The sequence below is a fragment of the Stenella coeruleoalba genome (assembly GCF_951394435.1).
Source record: "Stenella coeruleoalba genome assembly, chromosome: 1".
Lineage (NCBI taxonomy): Eukaryota > Metazoa > Chordata > Mammalia > Artiodactyla > Delphinidae > Stenella > Stenella coeruleoalba.
In genome coordinates, this window is record NC_137169.1 from 112,367,100 (window position 1) to 112,388,486 (window position 21,387).

The window sequence follows — 21,387 nt, forward strand, 5'->3', positions numbered from 1 at the left end:
GGGTTCTGGAGCCTCAGCCACCGCCACCTCTTAGGATGAGATGGTTGGTGGGCCCAGGGCCAGGATAAGGGGAGGGGAGTAGAAGGCTGATTAAAGGGGTCTTTGGTGAGTCCTGGGGAATGGAAGTCCCAGAGCCTGGGGTGGGGAAGCCTGGGGACTTGGGTGATCCTGTTTTGTGAGAAGGCCTGGCCCCTCCCCAGAGCCAGTGGCAAAGCAGACCTGGCCAGAGAGGAGTGTAGAGATAAGTGCAGTGCTGGCCCTGCAGCCAGCAAGGTTGTGGGAGTCTTTGCTGTCCCTACCTCCCACCACCCCTTCTCTGGCTGAAACCGGGATAGAGACCCAACATTGGCTGTCCAGCCCCCAGCCCTGCTCCCCCTTTCAGGCCCCTCTGGGAACCACAAAAATCTGGGACCTGGTGTCCTGGCAATGTGATGAATGCATGCACAGCTCTGGTATCTGTTTTAAATTATCCATTAAAATAAGTACAGTCCTGGAAAAAAAAATAAGTACAGTCCTGGAGTTGGTGGGGTGGGGTGAGGAGTAGAAAGGGACTGAAGGGGGAGGAACCCAAGGCAGGCTTTTTTTCCAATTGCTTGAATCCAAAGGAAAGGGGCAGGAGATGGGCAGTGCCTGGGTCCAATTCTTGGCCTTCTCTGGGGCCTGTGGCTTGTTCCTTGGGTCTAAGACCCAATGGTTGGTTTTGAAGGCAGATTAAATTGGGGCAAAAGATAGGAAAAGAGCGACTCCAAACTCCTGGTCCCCACCCCAAGTTTGAGGGTGTAAAAGGCACTCAGGATCCAGAACTTTGCTGCAGCCCTCCCTCCAACCACGCCAGGGAACCCAGGCATTCTTCCCCACCTCACCCTGGCATCCTGAGATGCAACTTTGAATGGACTGCCCACATGTAGGGGGGCGGGCGGGGTAGGGGTGACTCACTATCACTATGGGGAGGAAAGGGGGAGCCAGTGGTGGAAGAAGAGTGAGTCACCCTGATGGGCACCAGCCTTAGCCCTCCCCCTACTGCCTGCCTGGCACCCTCCCTTGCTTTACACCCACTTTCCCTCTGTCCCCCGCCCTTTGCCCACCCACCCTCACCCCTTGGCTCTGCCCTCTACCCCCGAAGGCCTGAGGCAGTGGTGGCAAGCTTGCAGCTTGGAGCGCTGAGCAGGCAGGGACCTAGACGCGAGCTTCAGCTAAGCCTCGGGCACGCAGGGGGTGCGCGAGAGAGGGTGGAGCCCTACTCCGCCACCACCGCCGGGTGGTCCTCTCCCCTCCTCACCCCTCCCGCCTCCCCAACCCCCCGTGGGTATGCGACGGCCCCTTTAAGAGCAGTGGCCCCTCCTCCAATTCCCTAGACCTATTAGAGCCTTTGCTCTGGCGCCGGTGACTCAGAGTGTTCGCGGGAGCGCCGCATCCATACCGGCCAACCCAGATCCCGAGGTCCGACAGCGCCCGGCCCAGATCCCCACGCCTGCCAGGAGCCAGACGAGAGCCAGCCAGCCGGCCGGCGAGCTCCCACCCCGAGCAGTCTCTGTCCTTCGGCCCGAGCCGCTTGCCCTTACCGGGACCTCTGCCCCGCGGGCAGCGTTGCCACCCTGCCGGCCATGGAGACCCCGTCCCAGCGGCGCGCCACCCGCGGTGGGGCGCAGGGCAGCTCCACCCCGCTGTCGCCCACCCGCATCACCCGGCTGCAGGAGAAGGAGGACCTGCAGGAGCTCAATGACCGCTTGGCGGTCTACATCGACCGTGTGCGCTCGCTGGAGACGGAGAACGCAGGTCTGCGCCTTCGCATCACCGAGTCCGAGGAGGTGGTCAGCCGCGAGGTGTCCGGCATCAAGGCCGCCTACGAGGCAGAGCTCGGGGATGCCCGCAAGACCCTCGACTCGGTGGCCAAGGAGCGCGCCCGCCTGCAGCTGGAGCTGAGCAAAGTGCGCGAGGAGTTCAAGGACCTCAAGGCACGGTGAGTGCGCCCAGGTGGCGGCGTGGGGCCGGGAGAGGCGCAGAGAGGGCGAGCGGACTGTCGCCCTTGCCGAGCTCCAGACGGCTGATAACTTTGCGTTATAGTCTCCTCCCTCACCGGAACCGCCCCCAGCGGGTGACTGGCAGTGCCAAGGGAAATTGTCAAGACAGGACAGAGAAGGGAGGGGTCTCTGGGAGAGGGTGGAATATATAAGGTAACGGCGCGGGCAGCAGGGCCAAGTAGGGGCTGGTGGCAGGTCCACATTCTGTCAGGGTGGGATTTGCCAGTCATTTGGGGCCTGGGGGAGAGTCTTGGGCAAAGCGGAACTGGCTCCGCCAGGTCTAAGAAATCTGGGCACCCAGGACACTTTGGAGTGGGTGAAAGGCTCCTGTTAGAACTTTCTTGGCAGGCTTGGCACTGTGCCAACTTTGCCCAGCCTGGCTCTGAACACATGACACCCACTAAGACAGGGTTCCCAAGCTGGCAGATGTCCAGTGGTGCTGGAGAGAGGCCACCAAAGCAGGGTGACCCCCTTTTTCCCCTGCAGGGGCATGGTGATGGCCCCCTCAGCACGACCCTTACCCGGGTTCTCTGTAAGAGTTGGGAAGCTCTCCTTCACTCCCTACCTGTCTGAGACCTTCCCTGGACTCTGACAGGCCCACCAAAGAGCTCCAGGAGAGCGGCTTCCCCACAGCTCTCACAGCCCTTGGCCTGCTTGGCCCAGGAATGCAAGGGAGGGAGGGAGACAGAGGGCAGAGGCTCCCAGCTCAGGAAGTTGTGCTATGCCCAGGTCTGCCTCCCCCCTTCCCCACCTTCCCCCATCCCACCCTCACCCTCTGCCTGGAGTCTTCGAGGGTTGGGGGCTTGTCGCACCCTGCCTCCCTCCTTGGGGTGAGCCACTTTCATTTTCCCAGCCAAGCTGAGCAGCCTTTGCTCTGGCCCAGTCCTCTCAGCCGCTGATTTTTTGTTGTTGTTCTTTGCCTTGTTCAACTACCAGAATATAGTGACATTTTTGAAATCCAGCCGTTGGAAGCTTCAGGCCACTCCTACCTTACCCATCCCTGCCCCATTCTACCGCACCCTACTTGGCTCCTCCCTCTTTTCTAAAAAGGCCTTTGGAGCTGGGAAGTTTAGGCCATCTTCAGCTCCCCAAGAATTTGTTTTCTATGAAGACCTCAGCCAAAGAGCACTAAAGGTGCTTGGAGGTCCCTGGTTGGGGTGGGGTATAGTTTGACTTTCCTTCTTTCCCTTGGCATCATCTTCTCCAGACTCACGCTCTTCTCAGAACCTCTGTGTATTCTGTGCTCTTGATACCCCTTCGTGAGCCCCTAGCCCCAGGCATGGTGGGTGTGGCAGATACATCATCCCCTTGTGAAGATTAGATGGAAATTGAAATTGTGTGGAGAGGCAGGGTGACTTGCCTGCCGCCCCCCACTCAGGCTGTGGCTTGTGGGGATCTCAGTTCTCCGGCCAGACCAGGGATCGAACCCGGGCCATGGCAGTGAAAGCCCAGAATCCTAACCACAAGGCCACCAGGGAACTCAGGGTAACTTTATTTCTGTTGAAAGGGATCACTTCTGTCATTGTCCACTAGCGATAGGAGTAACTTAGTTAGCAGGACAGACAGGAGGCAAGCTAAGGGGAGTCCCAGAGAATTAGTGTTCTAAGCTAGTCCACGCAACTACCAAACTACTACCTTGCAGATCCCTGTGAAGGGCATTGTTAGCAGATCTTTTTCTGGGGAAGGCATTGATCAGGGAACAGAACAAGTGGAGTCTATGGTCTCTCGCTAACCCAGCCACGCCAGTCTGTCTCCTCTGCCTCCTGGTGCAGCTGTCGGGCCTGGGACACCAGGCGGGTGTGCACGCATGTGGGGCAGGGCCGGGGGTGGTGTGTGTACTTGTTATATTTAGCCACCTGCCTCTCCTCTCCCCCACTCATCCTGGCTGGGGAGGCTGGACTTCCGGAAAAGGGGGGGCGGGTTTGCACACCTGGATCCTAGGCTGATGAGAGGCAGGGTGGAGACGAAGAGGGCTCAGGTTGGGGTTTCTGTCCTGTTCTATGTCCCCCGTGGGAGAAGCAACGATTTGTTGCTCCCTTTTGCGTCTGCCGTGCTCAGGGTGAGGTGTGGAGTAGAATGAAGAATTTGGGAGAGGAAGAAAGGCATTGTCCTAACTCCTCCCACTAAAGCCTAGGGAGAAGGTGTTGCCTGGTTTAATGTTTAGTTAGAGCTCAGAGTTCAGGGCCAGGCTTTGGGTTGGGATGCAGAGCTGTCTGTAAGACCTTGTGGGGATTCCTGGCCCAGCCTGGGTACCTTGACCACACCCAGGGGTTTGGGGCACCCTCTCATCAGGCTGGGTTACAGGCTGCAAGCAGAAACACTACCCCCACCCACAAACACATACACACATCCTCTCAATTCTGGAGCCCCAGGGATTTGGACACCTAAGTGCGGGAAGAATGAGGAGGTTAAAAGATCAGGAAAGGCCTGCCTGGGGTCCAGGCTTGGAACTAGGCCCCACCCCAAGCAGGACAGCTGGGTGGATGACTCAGATGCTGCCCCCCTCTCTCCCACCCTTGTGGCTTTACAAAAGGCAGCAAGAGACAGGGTGGAGACAGCAGATGTCTTAAAGGGAGGGATGGGGGCCCGAATGTCTGCATCTTCTGCTCCCCGCTCCCCACTGCATCCTGGGATCCTTTTCTACCTCCTTCCTAAGGTTCTGGTGGTGATCTGAAACCGGGACTCCTGACAGGCAGTATGCACAAGTAGTTCTAGAGTTGAGGTCTAGAGTTATGGGCTTGGGCTGCGGGATGGTGCCAGGGTCTGTGTCTTCCCGTGCGGAACTGGTGGAGGAAGGCTGAGTCAGAAGTGGGGAGATCCCAGCCCCACAAAGCAGAAGCGTCTCTTCCTCCCCAGACCAGGCCTGGGTGCTCAACGACTTCCTGAATTGCCCACCTTTTGCGGCCCTGGTTGGGATAGGCAGGGACCTGCCAGGCCCAGGTTCATCCAAGCTCTCATCAGGATAAGAAAAGCAAAAGCCAGAGAGGTGTAGAGGCTTGTGCCATGTCACACAGCAGGGGAGTGACAGGTCAGGACTTGAGCACAGGCCTTCTGCTTCTTAGTTATGTGCTCGTACCATTAAACCGTACTTCTCTAGCTTAGGGGACAGGCTGGAGGATCTGGAAGGCGGGTTGGGATGACTGAGGTGCACTCCTGCAGTCTGGAGATTCTGCTCTGGGACCAGTGTTGTCTTCATGTTCTGCTGTTCCGCAGGGCCTGTTAACACTTGATCAATAGCCTTTGCCACATCCCATACCTGGAAAGACCCAGGACCCTGCCAGGCCATGGATCATGGGACAGAGCTCAGGGAGGCTGGTGATTCCTGTCTTGAGACTGTCTTGGGACTTGTCATGGGAATTGTCTGTCTACCTGGATCTGCAGGAGGCCGTGCCCTTTGGCAGATACATAAGGATAACAGGGATGGAGGCCTTTCGAGGGTACCTGAGCCCCAGTCCTCACCTGAGGGAGCTCCTGGTGTCATCTCTTCCCCCACCCCACACCCTGAAGTCCACATTCTTATTCAAACGGAAAGAAGAAGGTACAGCTAACCCTGGGGGCTGAGCAGTAAGTACTTAAGGAGCCCAAGAGAAACAAGAAAGACAGTAATTCCTGCCAGGGCCCCTGATTGCCTTCCCACGATTGATGCCCCCCGGCCGGCACATCCCCTGGCCTCCAGGAATCTGAGACTTACTCTTGCATGGGATGTGCCCATTGTCCCCACTCCCAGTCCCACCCCCAGTGATTCAGTAGCTCAGTGTCAGGGCTGAAGGCAGGGACAGCTGTGGGGACAACTGGTAGGAGATGCCTTTACCTACCAACTGTGCCCTCTGCTCCCCCTCCCTTGCCTCCCTCCTCCCCAGCCCCTGACTACCTCTAGCAGCTGCAGCAGGCAAGACCAGGTCTGGCTCAGAGGCCCAGGGCAGTTCATTCCATTCTCACCTCCCTGAGCCCCACCCTGTGTACAGAAGATGACACAGGCCAAGCTCGAATATTCTTGGAGACAGCAGGAAAGAGGTTCTTTGGGGAAGGTTGCAGCATCTCCTACTGCTTAACAAGAGGCAAGGTGGTCCACCAACAAAATGACAGGTAGCAGGAGGTAGCGGAAACAGCCCTGGCCCTTGGTGTCCTTAGTTCTAGGCTTGGCCCTGCTGCTAAATTGCTGTGTGACCTTGAGCAAATCACCCCCCATCTCTGGATTTCCCTAGCTATAAAAGAAAGGGGTTAGGGCAGAAGGTCTCCAGAGATCCCTCTGGTTCCAGAGTCGTACAATGACCCACAAAGTGAGAAAACAGTCCTCTAAAATACCACGCTATAAGTATGAAAATCGAATATAATTAATAACCAATGCTATTCACAATAGAAATATTTCCCACAAGCTTGGAATTAAAAGTACTAACACCCTCCTCTCTTTCTCAGAGAAAGTTTGTGAGAAACGGTTAACTGTTATGGCATCATATCCTTGGCTTATGCTTTGTTTTTACTGCTAGTAGGAAAGGACACTACGTTTTTAATGCGTCTCCCTTCAGGACATGTCATGTAGGCTGTATCATGCAGGAGAGGGAGAGTCCCATGGGTCTGTGTTGGGGAAGAAGGGAGGCTCTGGGGCAGGCAGGACTGTTACCTTAGTGCTGGCCAGGATTAGACAGCATGAACCCGGAATAAGAGGGAGGTGCAGGGGTGACCTTGAACTGCCCCCCTTCTCTCCTTCCTGCACCCGCAACCTGAGGCTGGGCTGTGAGGAGGTCTTGGCCCTTAACAATCTCTCAAGGAAGGGGACAGTTTGGGAAGGAGGCGGGGCAGGGTGGGGGGACAGGAGCTCCCCCTGCCCGTTTGTGGGAGAGGAAGCTTGAATCCTGCCTGTCGAAACCAGGAATAATTCTGGCTGGAATCCCAGGCCCAGCAGACGAGCTGAGTCACGGTAGAGGGCAGAGTAGAGAGTGGACGGGAGACCCTGAACTTGTCCAGTCAGAGAAGAAAAGGCAGAGGGATGGCCTTTTATTGAAAACTACGATGGGTGTTCTTGTTGAGTGGCAGCAAGAGGGATGAGGGCCTGAATCACATGAGGGACAGATGGAGGGGAGCAGAACACAGGAGTCTCTTTAGGGACTGGCTCAGGGGAGTTAGAGACCCTTAATTTCAAGGGTCCCAGACCTGGGCAGTTGAGAGGGGGCTGTTTGGGATTGCCAAGGCACCCCCTTCCTTCTCCTGAAGCTCCAACGCTGCCACCCTCTGCTGGCTGGGAGAGAGCATTGCATCTTCCCAGGCTGGAGTTGGAATGCAGTGGTACCAGAACTCCTCGGCCCTCCTCCCACTACCTCTCTCCATCTTGGGGTGCGGCTCCCACCCCCTTCCCGCTGTTGTCAGGGTTAATAACCATGAGCCACCAGTCGGAGGGTTAATACGTCCTAAGAAGGGACAGCTAAGTCACCTTCTTGCAGGGATCCCCTAAATGTCCCACCTTACGGCCAGTGGCCTCCCTCCCTCCCACCCCCAGGACATCCTACCTCTTCCCAGGCCTTCCGTCTCCCTTCCATGCCCCCACTTCTTTTGGTCTGTTCCCAGGCCTCAGCCCTGCATTTTTATGACAACACAGGAATAATTTCTGGAGAAACAGGCCAGGAAGAAGGAAAGTGGAGTTTGGCATGGGACCTGGAGGGAGCGGTTGGTCAGGAAGCCCGCTGCCTGTCGTCCAGGACCCCAGCACCCTGGCCTCTGGCCGCAGGCCTCTCCTGCCTCTGCACAATGCCACGTTGATACACCCAGCAGCTGTGACTCAGGCCTGGCCCCCTGCCAGTCCCAGCGCCTCTGCTGGAGTTGCGTCTGAACGTGTCAACAGGCCTCCTGTCCCCCTCTCAGCACCAGTTCCCCCATCCCAACCCTCCCTCTGCTTGGAATTAGACCTGTCTTTGTCTGGGGCGAAGACAGCTGGGAGCCTGGTGGCTCTGGAAGGGGATCTGAGGACCCTCAGACCCCGAGCATATGTGGCAGGTGTCACGCCCAAGGGAGGCGTGTGGAAGCAGAGCCGTGCCTGCTGTGGGTGCATGTGCCCGTGTGGGGAGGCCCATGCACCCACATACTGGGGGTCGACCTCTACCATGTGCTTTCCAGGTGCAAGACATTCAGAACTTCACAGGGTGGCGTTTGGGGGAGGCTCAAGGGGCTTCTAAGTCCCTGGAACACCTGCCCCTCTCAGTTCCTCTCTTCAAGGTCTCCTTTCCAGAAAGGGCTGGTGCCTTGAATGCCAGAGTGGGGAACCAGATGTCCCAGCCTATCCACGTCCTACCCATACCTGAAAGTGATGGCAGACCCACAGACCAGCCAAGAACCCAAGCAGTGGTTACTTTTGGGGGTGGGGGACCGTCGAACTTCATGGCTCCACACACAGCTGTGGGAGTAGCTGATGTTTGAGGGCTGTTTCACTAAGTCTCTGTATCATCACTCTCAGACTGGGGTGGCTCCCAGCAATTGAGCAGAAGTCGAAGTGTCTTCCAGGCTCTCTCCCTGGGTGTCTCTGTCTACTTTCTGCGCCCTCTGTGTGTGTCATGCCATTTTCTGTGTCTGTCTCCATCTGTTGTGAGTGTCCTCAGGTGACTGGGTGAGCAGGGTTTTAGGGTCTGAGGCTGCTCTTCTCCAGGCCTCGGTTTCCCCATCTGTAAAAGGGCAGGAGTTGGTCCAGGAAGAGGTCCCCCTAGAAGCCTTGAGCTCCTCCTAGTCTCAGGGCATTTGGGGACATACAGAAAAAGCCCGGAGACACACTTATTACTGGAAAGAGAATAAACCAGCAGATAAAACAACAGCTGAACGCACTTGGAGGAGGAGAGAGGGCTGGGACTGGATCTGGAGGCGCTGGGCTGAGGCGGGGCTCAAACAGAGGTGGGGGCGTGGATTTGGATAGGTGGAGGGAGGGAAGGATACATTTCAGTGGGGGGAGTTGCTGGAACAAAAGGAGGAACGTGCGGCCGGCTTGGGGTGGCCGTTGGAGACGCCCCATCACCTGGCAGGGAGTCAGCCTGGGCAGAGGTCTAGACCCCTGGGAAGAGAGGGGAGAACTCTCGCCAAGCCAGGAGGGCTGGGACTCACTGCTCTGCCCCCAGCCCTGCTGTGCCCCCAGCCCTGCTCTGCCCTGCCCAGCCACAGGGGTCTCCCTTTCCTGTGAGGCAGGAGACGCTCGGGGGCTCAGGGCCCTTTGTGCGCCTGCCTCCCCTCCCCCTCCTCCCGTCTCTGACCCGCGGCGATGGGGAACACGGAGGGCCGGTGAGGCTGGGGCGGGGCCAGTGAGTGGACAGGGGCGGGTCTGAGGGAGCCCGGCTGGGCTGGTCCGGCTCCTCCACTGCCCCCTTGGCCACCTGCCCCTCCCACTTCTTATTTTTAGCCCCAGTCCGTTGTCGTTGCTCCCCTTGTCTCTTCCTCAGCTCAGCGGAGGAAATGGGGGCCTCTCCCTCGGGGCCTAGCAAGTTGCTCCCGGCAAGCGGGCCCAAACAGGCCTGCGGCCGGCCCTGGCTTCCATATCTGGCATCTGAGCTGGGCTGAGGAGGGTGACTCAGCGGGCGGGTCAGCGCCTGGCCCAGTGCCCACCTCAGCCCCTTTCCCGTGCTGCGTGCCTTTCTCCCCCTCCCCCGCCCCCCCAGGCAGCCCCCAGAGTCCTGGCCTGCAGTGGCCCTGGAGCCTGGCTTCCCTATCCCACCAGCCGGCCTCAGCGTAACAGAGCCCCAGCCTGGGGCCACACGCGCCAGCTCCCGGGTCTCATTTCTACCTTATTCTTTTCCTCTCTGCTCCCCTGCCCTCCCCCACCCCACTCGTCCCTCCTTCTGCGATCAGATATGCCAGACGTGGGAAGAGTTAGAAACAGGATGCCCAGCCCTTCTTGCCTCATGAATGCCCGCTGGGATGGAGCCACTCCTGTGTGGGAGGAGCCTGGCGGATGGGAGGGAGAAGCCAGCAACCCCCTGGCATGGCACCGGGCCTGGGGCAGGACGTGGGTAAAGCCAGGGTCTCCCCTGTGAGCACCAGAGGATTTCCCGACCCCTGCCAGAGTATTGTGTGCTTGAGGATGAGTCACCTGTGGAGCCCCTGGTTCCCACCCTTCCAGCTCCCCTTGCCTGCCTCACCCTGTCCTCCCTGCCAGCCCAGTCCTCCCTGCCCTAGCTGTGGGGCAGCAGTCAGCATGTGCCCAGCTTTCCCACCGCCAACCCCCAGTGGACTCAGGCACGGGCAGCAGCACCACTCTGGGGCTGAACGCCTGGCCAGTGTCTGCTTGGGGTCCCTGCTAGGGCTGAAGACCCCAGCTAGGGAAGAAATGGCATTTGGACCTGGTGGTCAGGCAAGACTGGGGAGGAGGTTGGAGAGGCACTGGTTTCCGTACTGCCACCCGCAGCGGTCTCTTGGGGAGTGCTTGTGGCTCCCTGGCCACAGAGCTCCTGAGGTCTGAGTCATGAGCCCATGGGTGACAGCGGCTGCTTCCCCACAGAGGGGAGCTCCCCAAACACGGCTGAGAAAACCACAAAGGCTCTTCCTTGCTTCCCTCTCTTTGCTTGGGGTTTCCCTCACCTGCAGGGTGTGCCTTAGTCCTTTCATCGCATGTCTTTTAAGCCCTAATCAAAGCCTCCAGGAGGGGAAGGAAAATCGCCCCCTTAATTTCTCTGGAGGCCATTAGAGCACGGGAGGTGGAGCAGTACATCAGTGATTTCCAGCTCTGCTCCCGACTTGCTGTAGGACCCTGGAGGGACCCTGGACGTAGCTCTCTGTGCCTGTTTCCTCACTCACGCAGTATTAGCACCTATCTCAGTAGGGAAGCTGTGGAGATTAAGTGAGTTAATATTATAATATTTAGAGCAGTGTCTTGTATGCAATTAGGTGTGTTTGCTGTCATTATATGATTATTAGTATTAGTCTGAGTATCAGTATTAATATTAGTATTACTACTACCCCACCTTTGGGAGCAGAAGGAACTGAAGAGGTTATACTGAAGGACAAAATCCTGCAGTTGTCAGGCTGTGTGAGCCCCCGAGGACAGGGACCGTGCAGCTCCGTTGTTTTCCTCTGTCAGTGCTGCGTTGCACTGCCACAGGAAAGGTATTTCCAAGGAGAACTTCTGCAGTTCCTCTCCTGGTGTCTGAGGAGGCCAGGGAGGCGGGACTAGGGAAGAGACACCCTTGAGATGCCTTCCGAAAGCATCACGGTGCTCCTTCCTGCTTCTCCCAGCTCAGGCTGGCTGGATCTGGGAGCCCTCTTTCTCCTGCTGGCTTCTCTGCTCTCTCTAGACCTGTGGCTTAGGGGGAGGGGGAAGGGGAGGGGAGGGGGAGGAGGGAGGAGTCCTGATCAGCAGCCAGAATTGACTGTGACCGCCCCCCCCCCCCAGCCCAGTCCCTATAGCTGCTTGCTGTGCTTGACACTGGGTCACTCACCTTCCTCCTCTGTGCCTCAGTTTCCTCATCTGTACAAGGAGGGGGTTAAGCTGAACGTATGCTCAGCTCCTTCTAGTTCTCTAAATTCTGAGAGCCTCCCAGGATGGCCAGCTGCAGCCGTTAGCCTGCAGGGTAGAGAGGCCTCTTGGCTGGGAAGTCCCTGCCAACCTTGGAGTCAGCCCAAGGGGATCGGAATCTATGTCTGCTGCGTCGCTTCGCTTTACCAGCGGTTTTTCTTCTTTTTCCCTCCTCGCCCTGCAGCTGCCTCAGCTTCGGAAAAGTTCTGAAGTCATGGAAAGTTGGGGCTATGCTCCCAGCCAGGGGCTGGGCCGGATGGCAGCCAAAACCTGAGCTGGGTTTTGACTTTATTTTTAGCTTTTCTGGCTGAGACGGAGGAGGGGAGACATCCTCCAGATCTGGAAGGGCCTCTTTTCACAGGAGACAGACACTGTTGCATTAAACAGCTTGTTCTGAGATGTGGCCAGAGGCCTGGACAGAGCAAGCGTGCAGGCTGGGGGTGCTTCCCCCAGGTCTTCGGGTCCTTCCCTTGCCTGTCTGGATGTTGCTCTGTCCCCCCTCCCAGTGGAGCCCAGTTGGAGGGGAGGTGGCTCCTGTTTGAAATCTAAGCTGGTGGCAGGAGAACACCGTCTCAGTCTCGGGCCCTCCCTCCAGAGCTGCCTCCAGTCTAGCCTTCTCCATCCTGCTTCACAGTGAATTGTTGGGTCTGCTGGAGCTGAGGGCTTTGGTGGCAGGAGAAAAATGTTGGCAGGGCCACTTTTCTCCTTTCCAGGATAGAATTTTTTTCCCCCTGCCCACGTTTGGTTTTCCTTTTTTCCATCTGCCATGGTGGGTTCATGCTTGAAGTCTGATGAGTTGCAGATGGCAACTGGGCCCAGGCCCCTTGTCTCTTTCCTTCCACTCCCTGGGCCTAGTGGTTTCTCTCACCACGCATTGCTGAAGGGATCATTACAACTGAAAAGTTCTTGGGTTCCCCAGAGGTCTTTAAGAAAATAGGATCCCTCTATTTCTCTAGGTCACTCTCCAGCAAAAGTCATCAGCGGCCCAGAAAGGGAAGGGAGGTGGCAGAGGCAACCCCTGTTCGGTTGGTTCTAGCTAAAGCTTTACCCAGTTCGAGGAGTGGCGAGGTTCAAGGCTGGAACCCAGATGGACCTGGAGGCCTGGGGGTCACATCTGGAGCCAGATGCTGAGGCCTGTGGTCGATGTGTCGGGCTCAGCATTCTCAGGCTCTGATGAGGCCCAGAGGGAGGGAGGCTGGAACCCCTGTGCTCTGCCCAGATCAGGGGACCCAGACTGGGTCCGAGAAAGGGAAGGGTCAGTACCATGCCTGGCTGTCCTCATCCCAGGTCTCCCTGAGCTTTAACCAGGCTTTCCCTCCCAGCAGTTCCCGGTGTGTAAAAGGGACTAGGGGAGGTGACAGACACCTTTAGGTCTCAAACTGATAAGTGTTAGGGACGCACAGACCCAAGGCCTAGGAGCCTGGCTGTCTGGGTACCCACAGGGAAGGAGGCTTGGCTTAATGGAAGGTGGGTGGAGTCGGGGGAGAAGGTTAAGGCCCTCTGTGGGAAGGGGCAGGAGACAAAGGTGGCTCTGTCTCTTTGGGAAGGAATGGGAGGGGAGAGAGGGAAAAGCATTCATCTCACGGGATCGAGCTTTGCCCTTGGCCCCAGGCGCGTTCCTGAGTACTGAGTCATGGGAAGGGTGGAGAAGCAGGAAGGGGGTTTTGGGGACCTTGGGGGAAGTGGGAGTCCAGCCCCAGAGGCAGGCAGATGCAAACGAACCAAAGTCAAGGATGCCCTCCCCTGGCAGTTTGAGGGATAGCAGAGCCAGGCCCCACAGCTGACCTCCCAGAACCTGCCTTCTCTCTCTCCCTGCGGGACCTGGCTCTCTCTAGGAACACAGACTCCTCCTCTTAAACCCACTCTTCCCTGGCTTCTTTAGCAATACCAAGAAGGAGGGAGACTTGATGGCTGCCCAGGCCCGGCTCAAGGACCTGGAGGCTCTGCTCAACTCCAAGGAGGCTGCACTGAGCACTGCTCTCAGTGAGAAACGCACGCTGGAGGGCGAGCTGCATGACCTGCGGGGGCAAGTGGCCAAGGTGAGGCCCGCCCGTGATGCCACCTGACACCTGTCCCCCCTCCCCTGCCAAATGCACACTCACTCTTCCACCCCAGGCCCCCTCAGGAGGTGCCCAGTCTGACCTGTCACATGGTATCAGAGCCATTCCCATGTCCTACCCTCGTTGCACCCATCCAGACCATACTGCATCCTCCTTTGCTGCCCATGGTGTCTAGCACGGTGAATTTAAAAGAATCCACAAGCCATTTCCATTTAACTTTGCAATGAATTGTGCCTGGCCCTGGATCCCTCCCGGTGTGACCCTGCTAGAGAGAGCCATGACCTCTCTGGGAGGCAGGAGAGGATGTAGCCTGTCCGCAGAGCCCTGATCGGGAGCTGATGGTCGATCACATATGGATGCATGTTCTCAGTGCTCAGCATGTATACGATGGTCTTTACTTTCAAAACACTTTGCTATGTATTCTAGCCTCTAATCTCTCATGTTACAAGCTAAGGAACAGAATCAAAGAAGCTGGCTTGTTCCCAATCTCACAGCCACATCTGCTCAGAGCAGGACCAGGACTAGAGACAGTCACCAAGCTTCTGTCCTGGGCTGTCTTCCCTCCCAGGCCCTGCTGCCACGGTACACCGTGGAGAGACCAGGAGAAGCCAGCATGTTGACAAAAAAACCAAGGCTGGGCCATTCTCCTCCCAGGTCCTGCCCCCAGCCCTTCCCAGCTTCACTTCCCAGCTTGGGCTTTCTAAGATGAAGATCTAAGACAGGTGCACCCTTACTTGAGCTTCAGAGGATTGTTTCGTGGCAGATAAGGGCGCGTCTCTCCATGATCAAACCCCTGCCTTCCAGTCTGGCCGCCTCTGCTGTCACTCTACCCGCTGAGCCCTGTCCTTCAGGCTTCAGCAGTACTGACTGGAGATCCCGAAGTGCACATGTGTGCCTTCTTCCCTCTGTGCCTTTGCACTTGGCTCCTGTCTGCCCCACTCACCTGTCCTTCAGATCTCAGCCTCTTGGAGGCCTTCCCGGAAGCCCCCTCTACCACCCCAGACACACTTCGGTTCCTTCCCTCATATTCCTTCTGTATTCTGGACATAATTCCTTTATAGCAATTGCTATGTTGTGCCAGAGAAAGGAGGCACTGTCTTTTCTTTTCTTAGCACAGTACCTACCCAGAGTCATTACTGTAAGGGAATAAATATATTATTACCTCTATGGGTATCCAAGGCTCTCACTCCCCTAGACCTGTTTCTGCACATGTAAAGGGATGTGCTGGATGCAGCCCACTTCTCAGCTTCCTTCCAGCTCTGATGTCCTATGATCCCTCTCCCTGACCTCTGCCCCCTTCCTCTCAGCTCGAGGCAGCCCTGAGTGAGGCCAAGAAGCAACTTCAGGATGAGATGCTGCGGCGGGTCGATGCTGAGAACAGGCTGCAGACCCTGAAGGAGGAGCTGGACTTCCAGAAGAACATCTACAGCGAGGTGGGAACTGTGCCCTGCAGACCGGAGGACCAGGGCTGGGTGGTGACAGATGTCAGAGCTGGGGCTGGGGGATCAGCTGTGTGCAGAGCTCCCTGCCTGACTCCCTTGTACTAGTGGATGGGGAGTTGGGGGGTGGCCAGCCCCCAGGTTAAAGTGGGGCTTTACAGTGACTCCATTCAGGGTTAGGGCTGGGCCGGGAACTTGGGTTTCATCCTTGAAGGACTAGTTCTGATTTTGGTTTCTGGGTCCAACCCTTCCAGGAGCTTCGTGAGACCAAGCGCCGCCATGAGACGCGACTGGTGGAGATTGATAATGGGAAGCAGCGTGAGTTTGAGAGCCGGCTGGCGGATGCCCTGCAGGAGCTGCGGGCCCAGCACGAGGACCAGGTGGAACAGTACAAGAAGGAACTGGAGAAGACCTATTCTGCCAAGGTGCTCATTATCCCGTGGCTCCCTTGCTGCCTCTGCCCCCAGCAGCCCTCCACCCGCCCACCCTGAGATGTCCTGTGGGAGATCGGGAGGACGGTGTCAGGAGCTCAGGGTACCCGGCCCCTGACGCTGCAGCAGTGATGCCCTTCTCAGGTCCCTCCTGCCTTTGGTCGCTGCAGCCCTAACCCTGTGTCCTCCCCTCCAGCTGGATAATGCCAGGCAGTCAGCCGAGAGAAACAGCAACCTGATGGGGGCTGCCCACGAGGAGCTGCAGCAGTCCCGCGTCCGCATCGACAGCCTCTCCGCCCAGCTCAGCCAGCTCCAGAAGCAGGTGATGCCCCCACCCCGCCCCTCCCCCATCAGCCAATAGTCTGGGCAGGATGTCAGGATGTCAAGTGGAAGTCCTGAGGAGGGGAGGGTAGTGGACAGAACATGCCCCCAGGACCACAGGCTGAGTAAGAAGCCTAGGATTTGGAGTCAGATGACCAGTTTGCTGTTCCAGGACTACCTCTTATCTCGCCTGTAAGACCTTGCTTCTCAGAGCCTTGGTTTTCCCATTTGAATATGGAGATCATTCTTATCCTCCCTAACTCATAGATCTGCCAGGAGACCCAGTGTGAGGTGTTAAAAGCATCAATATTCTTCTAGCTGGCTGTGCCACTTGTGGCAGAGGAAACAGGTTCTAGCCTCAGATTAAGAGATTTCAGTTGGATATTGAGAAGGCCTCCCCAGTCGTCACCAGCCAGCCGAGGCCACATTAGAGCCATAAAAGGCTCTGATGGAAGCCTGGAGATCCTGGGGAGGATAACTGGGTGTCCCCTGCCCCTTACATCTCCATACTTGGGGCCCTTGGGAGCTCATCAGACCCCTGCCCCCCGTCACCCAGCTGGCAGCCAAGGAAGCAAAGCTGAGGGACCTGGAGGACTCGCTGGCCCGTGAGCGGGACACCAGCCGGCGGCTGCTGGCAGACAAGGAGCGGGAGATGGCGGAAATGCGGGCAAGGATGCAACAGCAGCTGGACGAGTACCAGGAGCTGCTGGACATCAAGCTGGCCCTGGACATGGAGATCCACGCCTACCGCAAGCTCCTGGAGGGCGAGGAGGAGAGGTGGGCTGTGCGGGAGTTGGGGAGGTGCTAGCGGCCGCCTCCGGCCTGCCACCGGCCTTGACTAGGCCCCCCACCCTGTCTCCCCCTCCGCAGGCTACGCCTGTCCCCCAGCCCCACCTCGCAGCGCAGCCGCGGCCGGGCCTCCTCCCACTCGTCCCAGACACAGAGTGGGGGCAGCATCACCAAAAAGCGCAAGCTGGAGTCCACGGAGAGCCGCAGCAGCTTCTCCCAGCACGCTCGCACCAGCGGGCGCGTGGCCGTGGAGGAGGTGGATGAGGAGGGCAAGTTCGTACGCCTGCGCAACAAGTCAAATGAGGTAGTCCCCCAGGTTGGGTCTAAGAGAATGCATCCGGGTTAGGGAGAAAACCTGGAAAGTGAAGGGATGGAGTTTGTGGGGAGGGCTGTCCCTCCCATCAGAGGCAGACCAGGGCAGTGTGGATATCTCCTCCACACTCTGGTTCCAGTCCTGGCTCCGGGACTCATCGGTGGCAGTGAGACCTTCGGCAATTTATTTAACCTCTCAGAGCATCGGTTTCCTCATCTGTAAAATGGGCATAATAATAGTCCCTAACCCTTTGAATTCTTGGGAAAATGAAAGTACTGAGTGTGTTTGGCACAGCATAAGAGCCCATAGATGTAGCTATTATTTATCCTTGAGGGGGAAGGCAGCGAGGGGCAGAATAGAGTGAGATAGACCCAAGAGCCTGAACGAGCCTCCCCCAACCTTCCCCTTCTCTCCCCGGCAGGACCAGTCCATGGGCAACTGGCAGATCAAGCGCCAGAATGGAGATGATCCCCTACTGACCTACCGCTTCCCGCCAAAGTTCACTCTGAAGGCTGGTCAGGTGGTGACGGTGAGTGGCAGGGTGTTTGGGACTCTGGGGTGGCCTCGGGTGGGGATGGGTTGGCCTGAGGATGGGAGTGCTGGAGTGAGCACCCTTCTCTAATTCTCCCTCCCCCAGATCTGGGCTGCAGGAGCTGGGGCCACCCATAGCCCCCCTACCGACTTGGTGTGGAAGGCACAGAACACCTGGGGCTGTGGAAACAGCCTGCGTACGGCTCTCATCAACTCCACTGGGGAAGTGAGTATGCCGCAGGCTGGCCTCTTACTGGACAAAGTTCCCCTGACGGCCAAAGTAGGAGCCAGCTGCCCCCAACCCAAAGGGGCCAATTCAGGGCCACTTCCTCCCAGCTCTCCTGTGCAGTCCCAGGCCCCAAACTCTCTAACCAGTGTACAGACCCAAAGCTGCCTCCCCCAGCAGCAGGAGGGGTGGAGGTTAGACAGTGAGGATTGTTAAGGCAGACCATGCTCCTACCCAGAGAGTTTGACAGTGTCACCCTGGGGGTAGAAACAATTTCCTGGGGTAGAAACAATTTCCTTAGCTCCAGTACCACAGAGGACAGAGTAAGCAGCAGGTTGGACAAAGGGCAGGCCACTCGAAGGTTCTTAGGTGGTCACTGGGTTGGGTATGCTGCACACTCCTCCCCTGGCCCTGAGCCCTGACCCCTGGGGCTCTCGTATCCCCGGCAGGAGGTGGCCATGCGCAAGCTGGTGCGCTCAGTGACTATGGTTGAGGATGACGAGGATGAGGATGGAGATGACCTGCTCCATCACCACCACGTGAGTGGCAGCCGCCGCTGAGGCCAAGCCCACGCTGGGGCACCCAGCCAGGCCTAGGGACAGCCTCTCCCTGGCCTTCCCGTGCCCCAAAAATCTTTTCATTAAAGAATGTTTTGGAACTTCACTTGCTGCCCTGGCTTTTCTTCTCTCTCCTCCCTATACCTTGAACAGGGAACCCAGGTGTCTGGGTTCCCTACTCTGGTAAGGAAGGGAGTGGAACTTTCTGATGCCATGGAGTCTTCCCATGGGAGCAGTGGACAAGGGTCTGGATTTGTCTCCTGGGACAGGGATGGGAGGACAGATGTGGGGCACCCAGCCCTGCCTCTCTCCCCCAATTTCTGTTGCATGCATCTCCTTTCTTGTCTCCTCCCCATTCCTGTCACCTGCATGGCCTCTCATCTCCCCCATTTTTCCTGGGAGAACGGTCTCTCTCACCCACGCCGCTTCCCAATTAATTTTGCATGCCTGCTGCTCTACAAGCTTGCTCACTCTCTCTCCTTTCCCTCTTAAGCTCAGAGTAGCTAGGACAGAGTCAAAGCCACAACTCCTATTCCCTGTCTTCTGTCCCCAAGTCTTCATGACCCTGCCCCCTTTCGTGTCCTCCCTTCCCAGCCCCGGCCCCCTAAGCCCTATCGCTCGCCCACCGTTAGGTTAGGTTAGGTTAGGTTACTTGAGCGCAGAACCCCACCTTCCCACCTGGTAACTGGGAACCTGCAGGAGCGCGGAGCCTGGGTGTTGGGCCTGAGCAGTCAGTCTCAGACTCGCCGTCAGGCCTGAGCCTTGTCTCCCTCCTCAGGGCTCCCACGGCAGCAGCTCGGGGGACCCCGCCGAGTACAACCTGCGCTCGCGCACCGTGCTGTGCGGGACGTGCGGGCAGCCTGCAGACAAGGCGTCTGCCAGCAGCTCAGGAGCCCAGGTGGGCGGATCCATCTCCTCTGGCTCCTCCGCCTCCAGTGTCACAGTCACTCGCAGCTACCGCGGTGTGGGGGGCAGTGGGGGTGGCAGCTTCGGGGACAGCCTGGTCACCCGCTCCTACCTCCTGGGCAACTCCAGACTCCGAACCCAGGTGAGTTGTCCCTCTGCCTCTACACCCCCACAGGCAGCGGGGCCCTGGTCCCTGAGGGTTAGGGTGGCCCTGTGGGGGGAGAGCCTTCTCTTCCGCAGCCCGGGGGAGTGGGAGCCTCCTCCCCGAAGCCCAAGATCCTAGATGGTCGCTCCCGCATCCTGCCCCTCCTGTCTGAGCCCCAGATTGGAGGGCAGGGGTGGGGCGGGGGGTAAGGGGAGGGAGGGTATGGGCCAGGTGCTGCGGCTCACACGTCTCCCCTTCTTTCTTCTCTCTTAGAGCCCCCAGAACTGCAGCATCATGTAATCTGGGACCTGCCAGGCAGGGATGGGGGTGGAGGCCTCCTGCTTCCTCCTCACCTCATGCCCACCCCTGCCCTGCCCCTCCTGGGAAGGGGCTTGAAGCCAAAGAAAAATACCCCTTTGTTTTTTCTTCTATGTTTTTGTTTTTTTCTAAGAGAAGTTATTTTCTACAGTGGTTTTATACTGAAGGAAAAACATAAGCCCCCCCCAAAAGCGCATCTATCTCAATCCCCCCCTTTTTTCCCCTGCTTCTGGGGAACTCCATATCTGCCTTAAAACCAAAGAGGGAGCCAAGGGAAAGGGATGCTTTTTACAGAGCCTAGTTTCTGCTTTTCTGCCCTGCCTTCTGCCCCCATCCTGGGGACCCTGTGACATGGTGCCTGAGAGGCAGGTGTGGAGTCTTCTCCGCCAGGCCCCTGGGCCATCCCCCATCGTTCCACTACACCTGGCTGAGGCTCCTCCGCCTGCCCCGCCCCCAGTTCCCCCCTGTCCCCAGCCCCGGGATGACTTGATTCTCCCAGGTACCAGCTGCGCTTGCTTTTTCTGTATGTTATTTAGACAAGAGATGGGAATGAGGTGGGAGGTAGAAGGAGGGTGAAGAAAGGTTAGAATGAGCCTGCCGTCACCCAGCTTCAGAGCCAGGGGTGGGCTGTGCCCAGTCACTGGAGATCGAGGTCAGGTGGGTGTAGGGGAGGAGGGAGAGGGAGGCTGACTAGAATGGGGGAGAGCCTGCTGGGGCCCCACCACAGAGGAGGAAGATGAGGAAGGGTGGAGGGTGTGTGGCAGTGGATTTTGGCAAACACTAAGGAGCCCCTTGCCTCCCATTTCCCATCTGCACCCCTTCTCTCCTCTCCAAATCAATACACGAGTTGTTTCTACCCCTGGCTGCTGTGGTGTCTGTCTTTGTTGGTGGGTGTCACTGTGTGTTCTGAGGGGCAGACAGACAGACAGACACACACACACACACAAATGTCTCTCAGTCACCGCATCCTCACGCCTCCCAGCCTTGCCCCTGCTCTATGGGAGATGCGACAAGGCCCTCAGAGCTTCAGATGCACATCTGGGCACCCAGCGGTGGCTGATGGGGAGAGGCTCTGACCTGAGCATTGCCCACCCAGTGCAGGGCTCTCTCTCCATAAGTCCCTCAGAGAAGCAGAGCCTGAAGGAGAGCATTTCCTTCCAAGCTTTCTTCAAGCAGCCAGCACTTAGCGAGCACCTTCTTCGTGCTGCACCCTGAACTCAGCGTGAATACTGAGACATGATGATATGGACCCAGTCTGAGGGTGGTGACATCTCAGGACCTGGGGCAAGGACAGATGGGGAGGAGGGAACAGAAGCCAGTGAGAGCAGCAGGAAAGGGGCAGGACTGACTTTGCAAACAAGCAGTTAATGTCCCTCTGCGCCACACTCCATGCTCAGCTCAGGGACAGGGAAATGGACAAGACAGTGTGTTCAGTGTCCTCAGGGACCTAACATTCCACTGGGAGCCAGAAAACGTGGACTGCTGTGGACAAAGGGACGTGTCAGGCGGAGTAGGAGCCTCAGAGAGGGAGCCTATCATCTGGGGGAATGAGGAGCCCAGACTGAGGGAAAGGGCCCCAACCAGGGAAAATGAGTTATAGGAACCAAACTTTCTCTGGCCCTTTATAAATTCCAAAGCATCTCTGCGCTATTTCATTGGACCCTCATACTGTCTTGACAGGTGGATATTGTCCCCTTTGCCCCTGGAAATGGGGACTCAGAGTTAACTCGACAAGACCACACAGCTAGTAGATGGCAGAGAACCCAGGGTCCTGGCTGTAGACCCCTACTTCTGTGACACTATGCTCCCCCTCTGAAAAGAAAATAGTGATGATAAAATATAAGTTTGT

General features: G+C 57.5%; 1 protein-coding gene across 1 annotated transcript; it reads left to right on the forward strand.

The window, feature by feature from the left end:
- The first annotated feature begins 1,329 nt into the window (after positions 1-1,329).
- LMNA (lamin A/C) lies at positions 1,330-20,400 on the forward strand. The gene is made up of 12 exons (XM_079901120.1): positions 1,330-1,960; positions 13,385-13,541; positions 14,870-14,995; positions 15,256-15,426; positions 15,629-15,754; positions 16,310-16,530; positions 16,624-16,846; positions 17,277-17,384; positions 17,493-17,612; positions 18,062-18,151; positions 18,948-19,217; positions 19,494-20,400. The coding sequence occupies exons 1-12, from the start codon at positions 1,605-1,607 to the stop codon at positions 19,518-19,520; spliced, it is 1,995 nt and encodes a 664-aa protein (XP_079757246.1). The 5' UTR covers positions 1,330-1,604; the 3' UTR covers positions 19,521-20,400.
- Positions 20,401-21,387: the final 987 nt, after the last annotated feature.

Excerpts from the sequence above, each read along its gene's own strand:
- LMNA (XM_079901120.1), top strand. The coding sequence starts at position 1,605 with ATGGAGACCCCGTCCCAGCGGCGCGCCACCCGCGGTGGGGCGCAGGGC. Across the intron at positions 1,961-13,384 it reads TTCAAGGACCTCAAGGCACG|CAATACCAAGAAGGAGGGAG; the intron begins GTGAGTGCGCCC and ends TGGCTTCTTTAG. Across the intron at positions 17,613-18,061 it reads TCATCAACTCCACTGGGGAA|GAGGTGGCCATGCGCAAGCT; the intron begins GTGAGTATGCCG and ends TATCCCCGGCAG.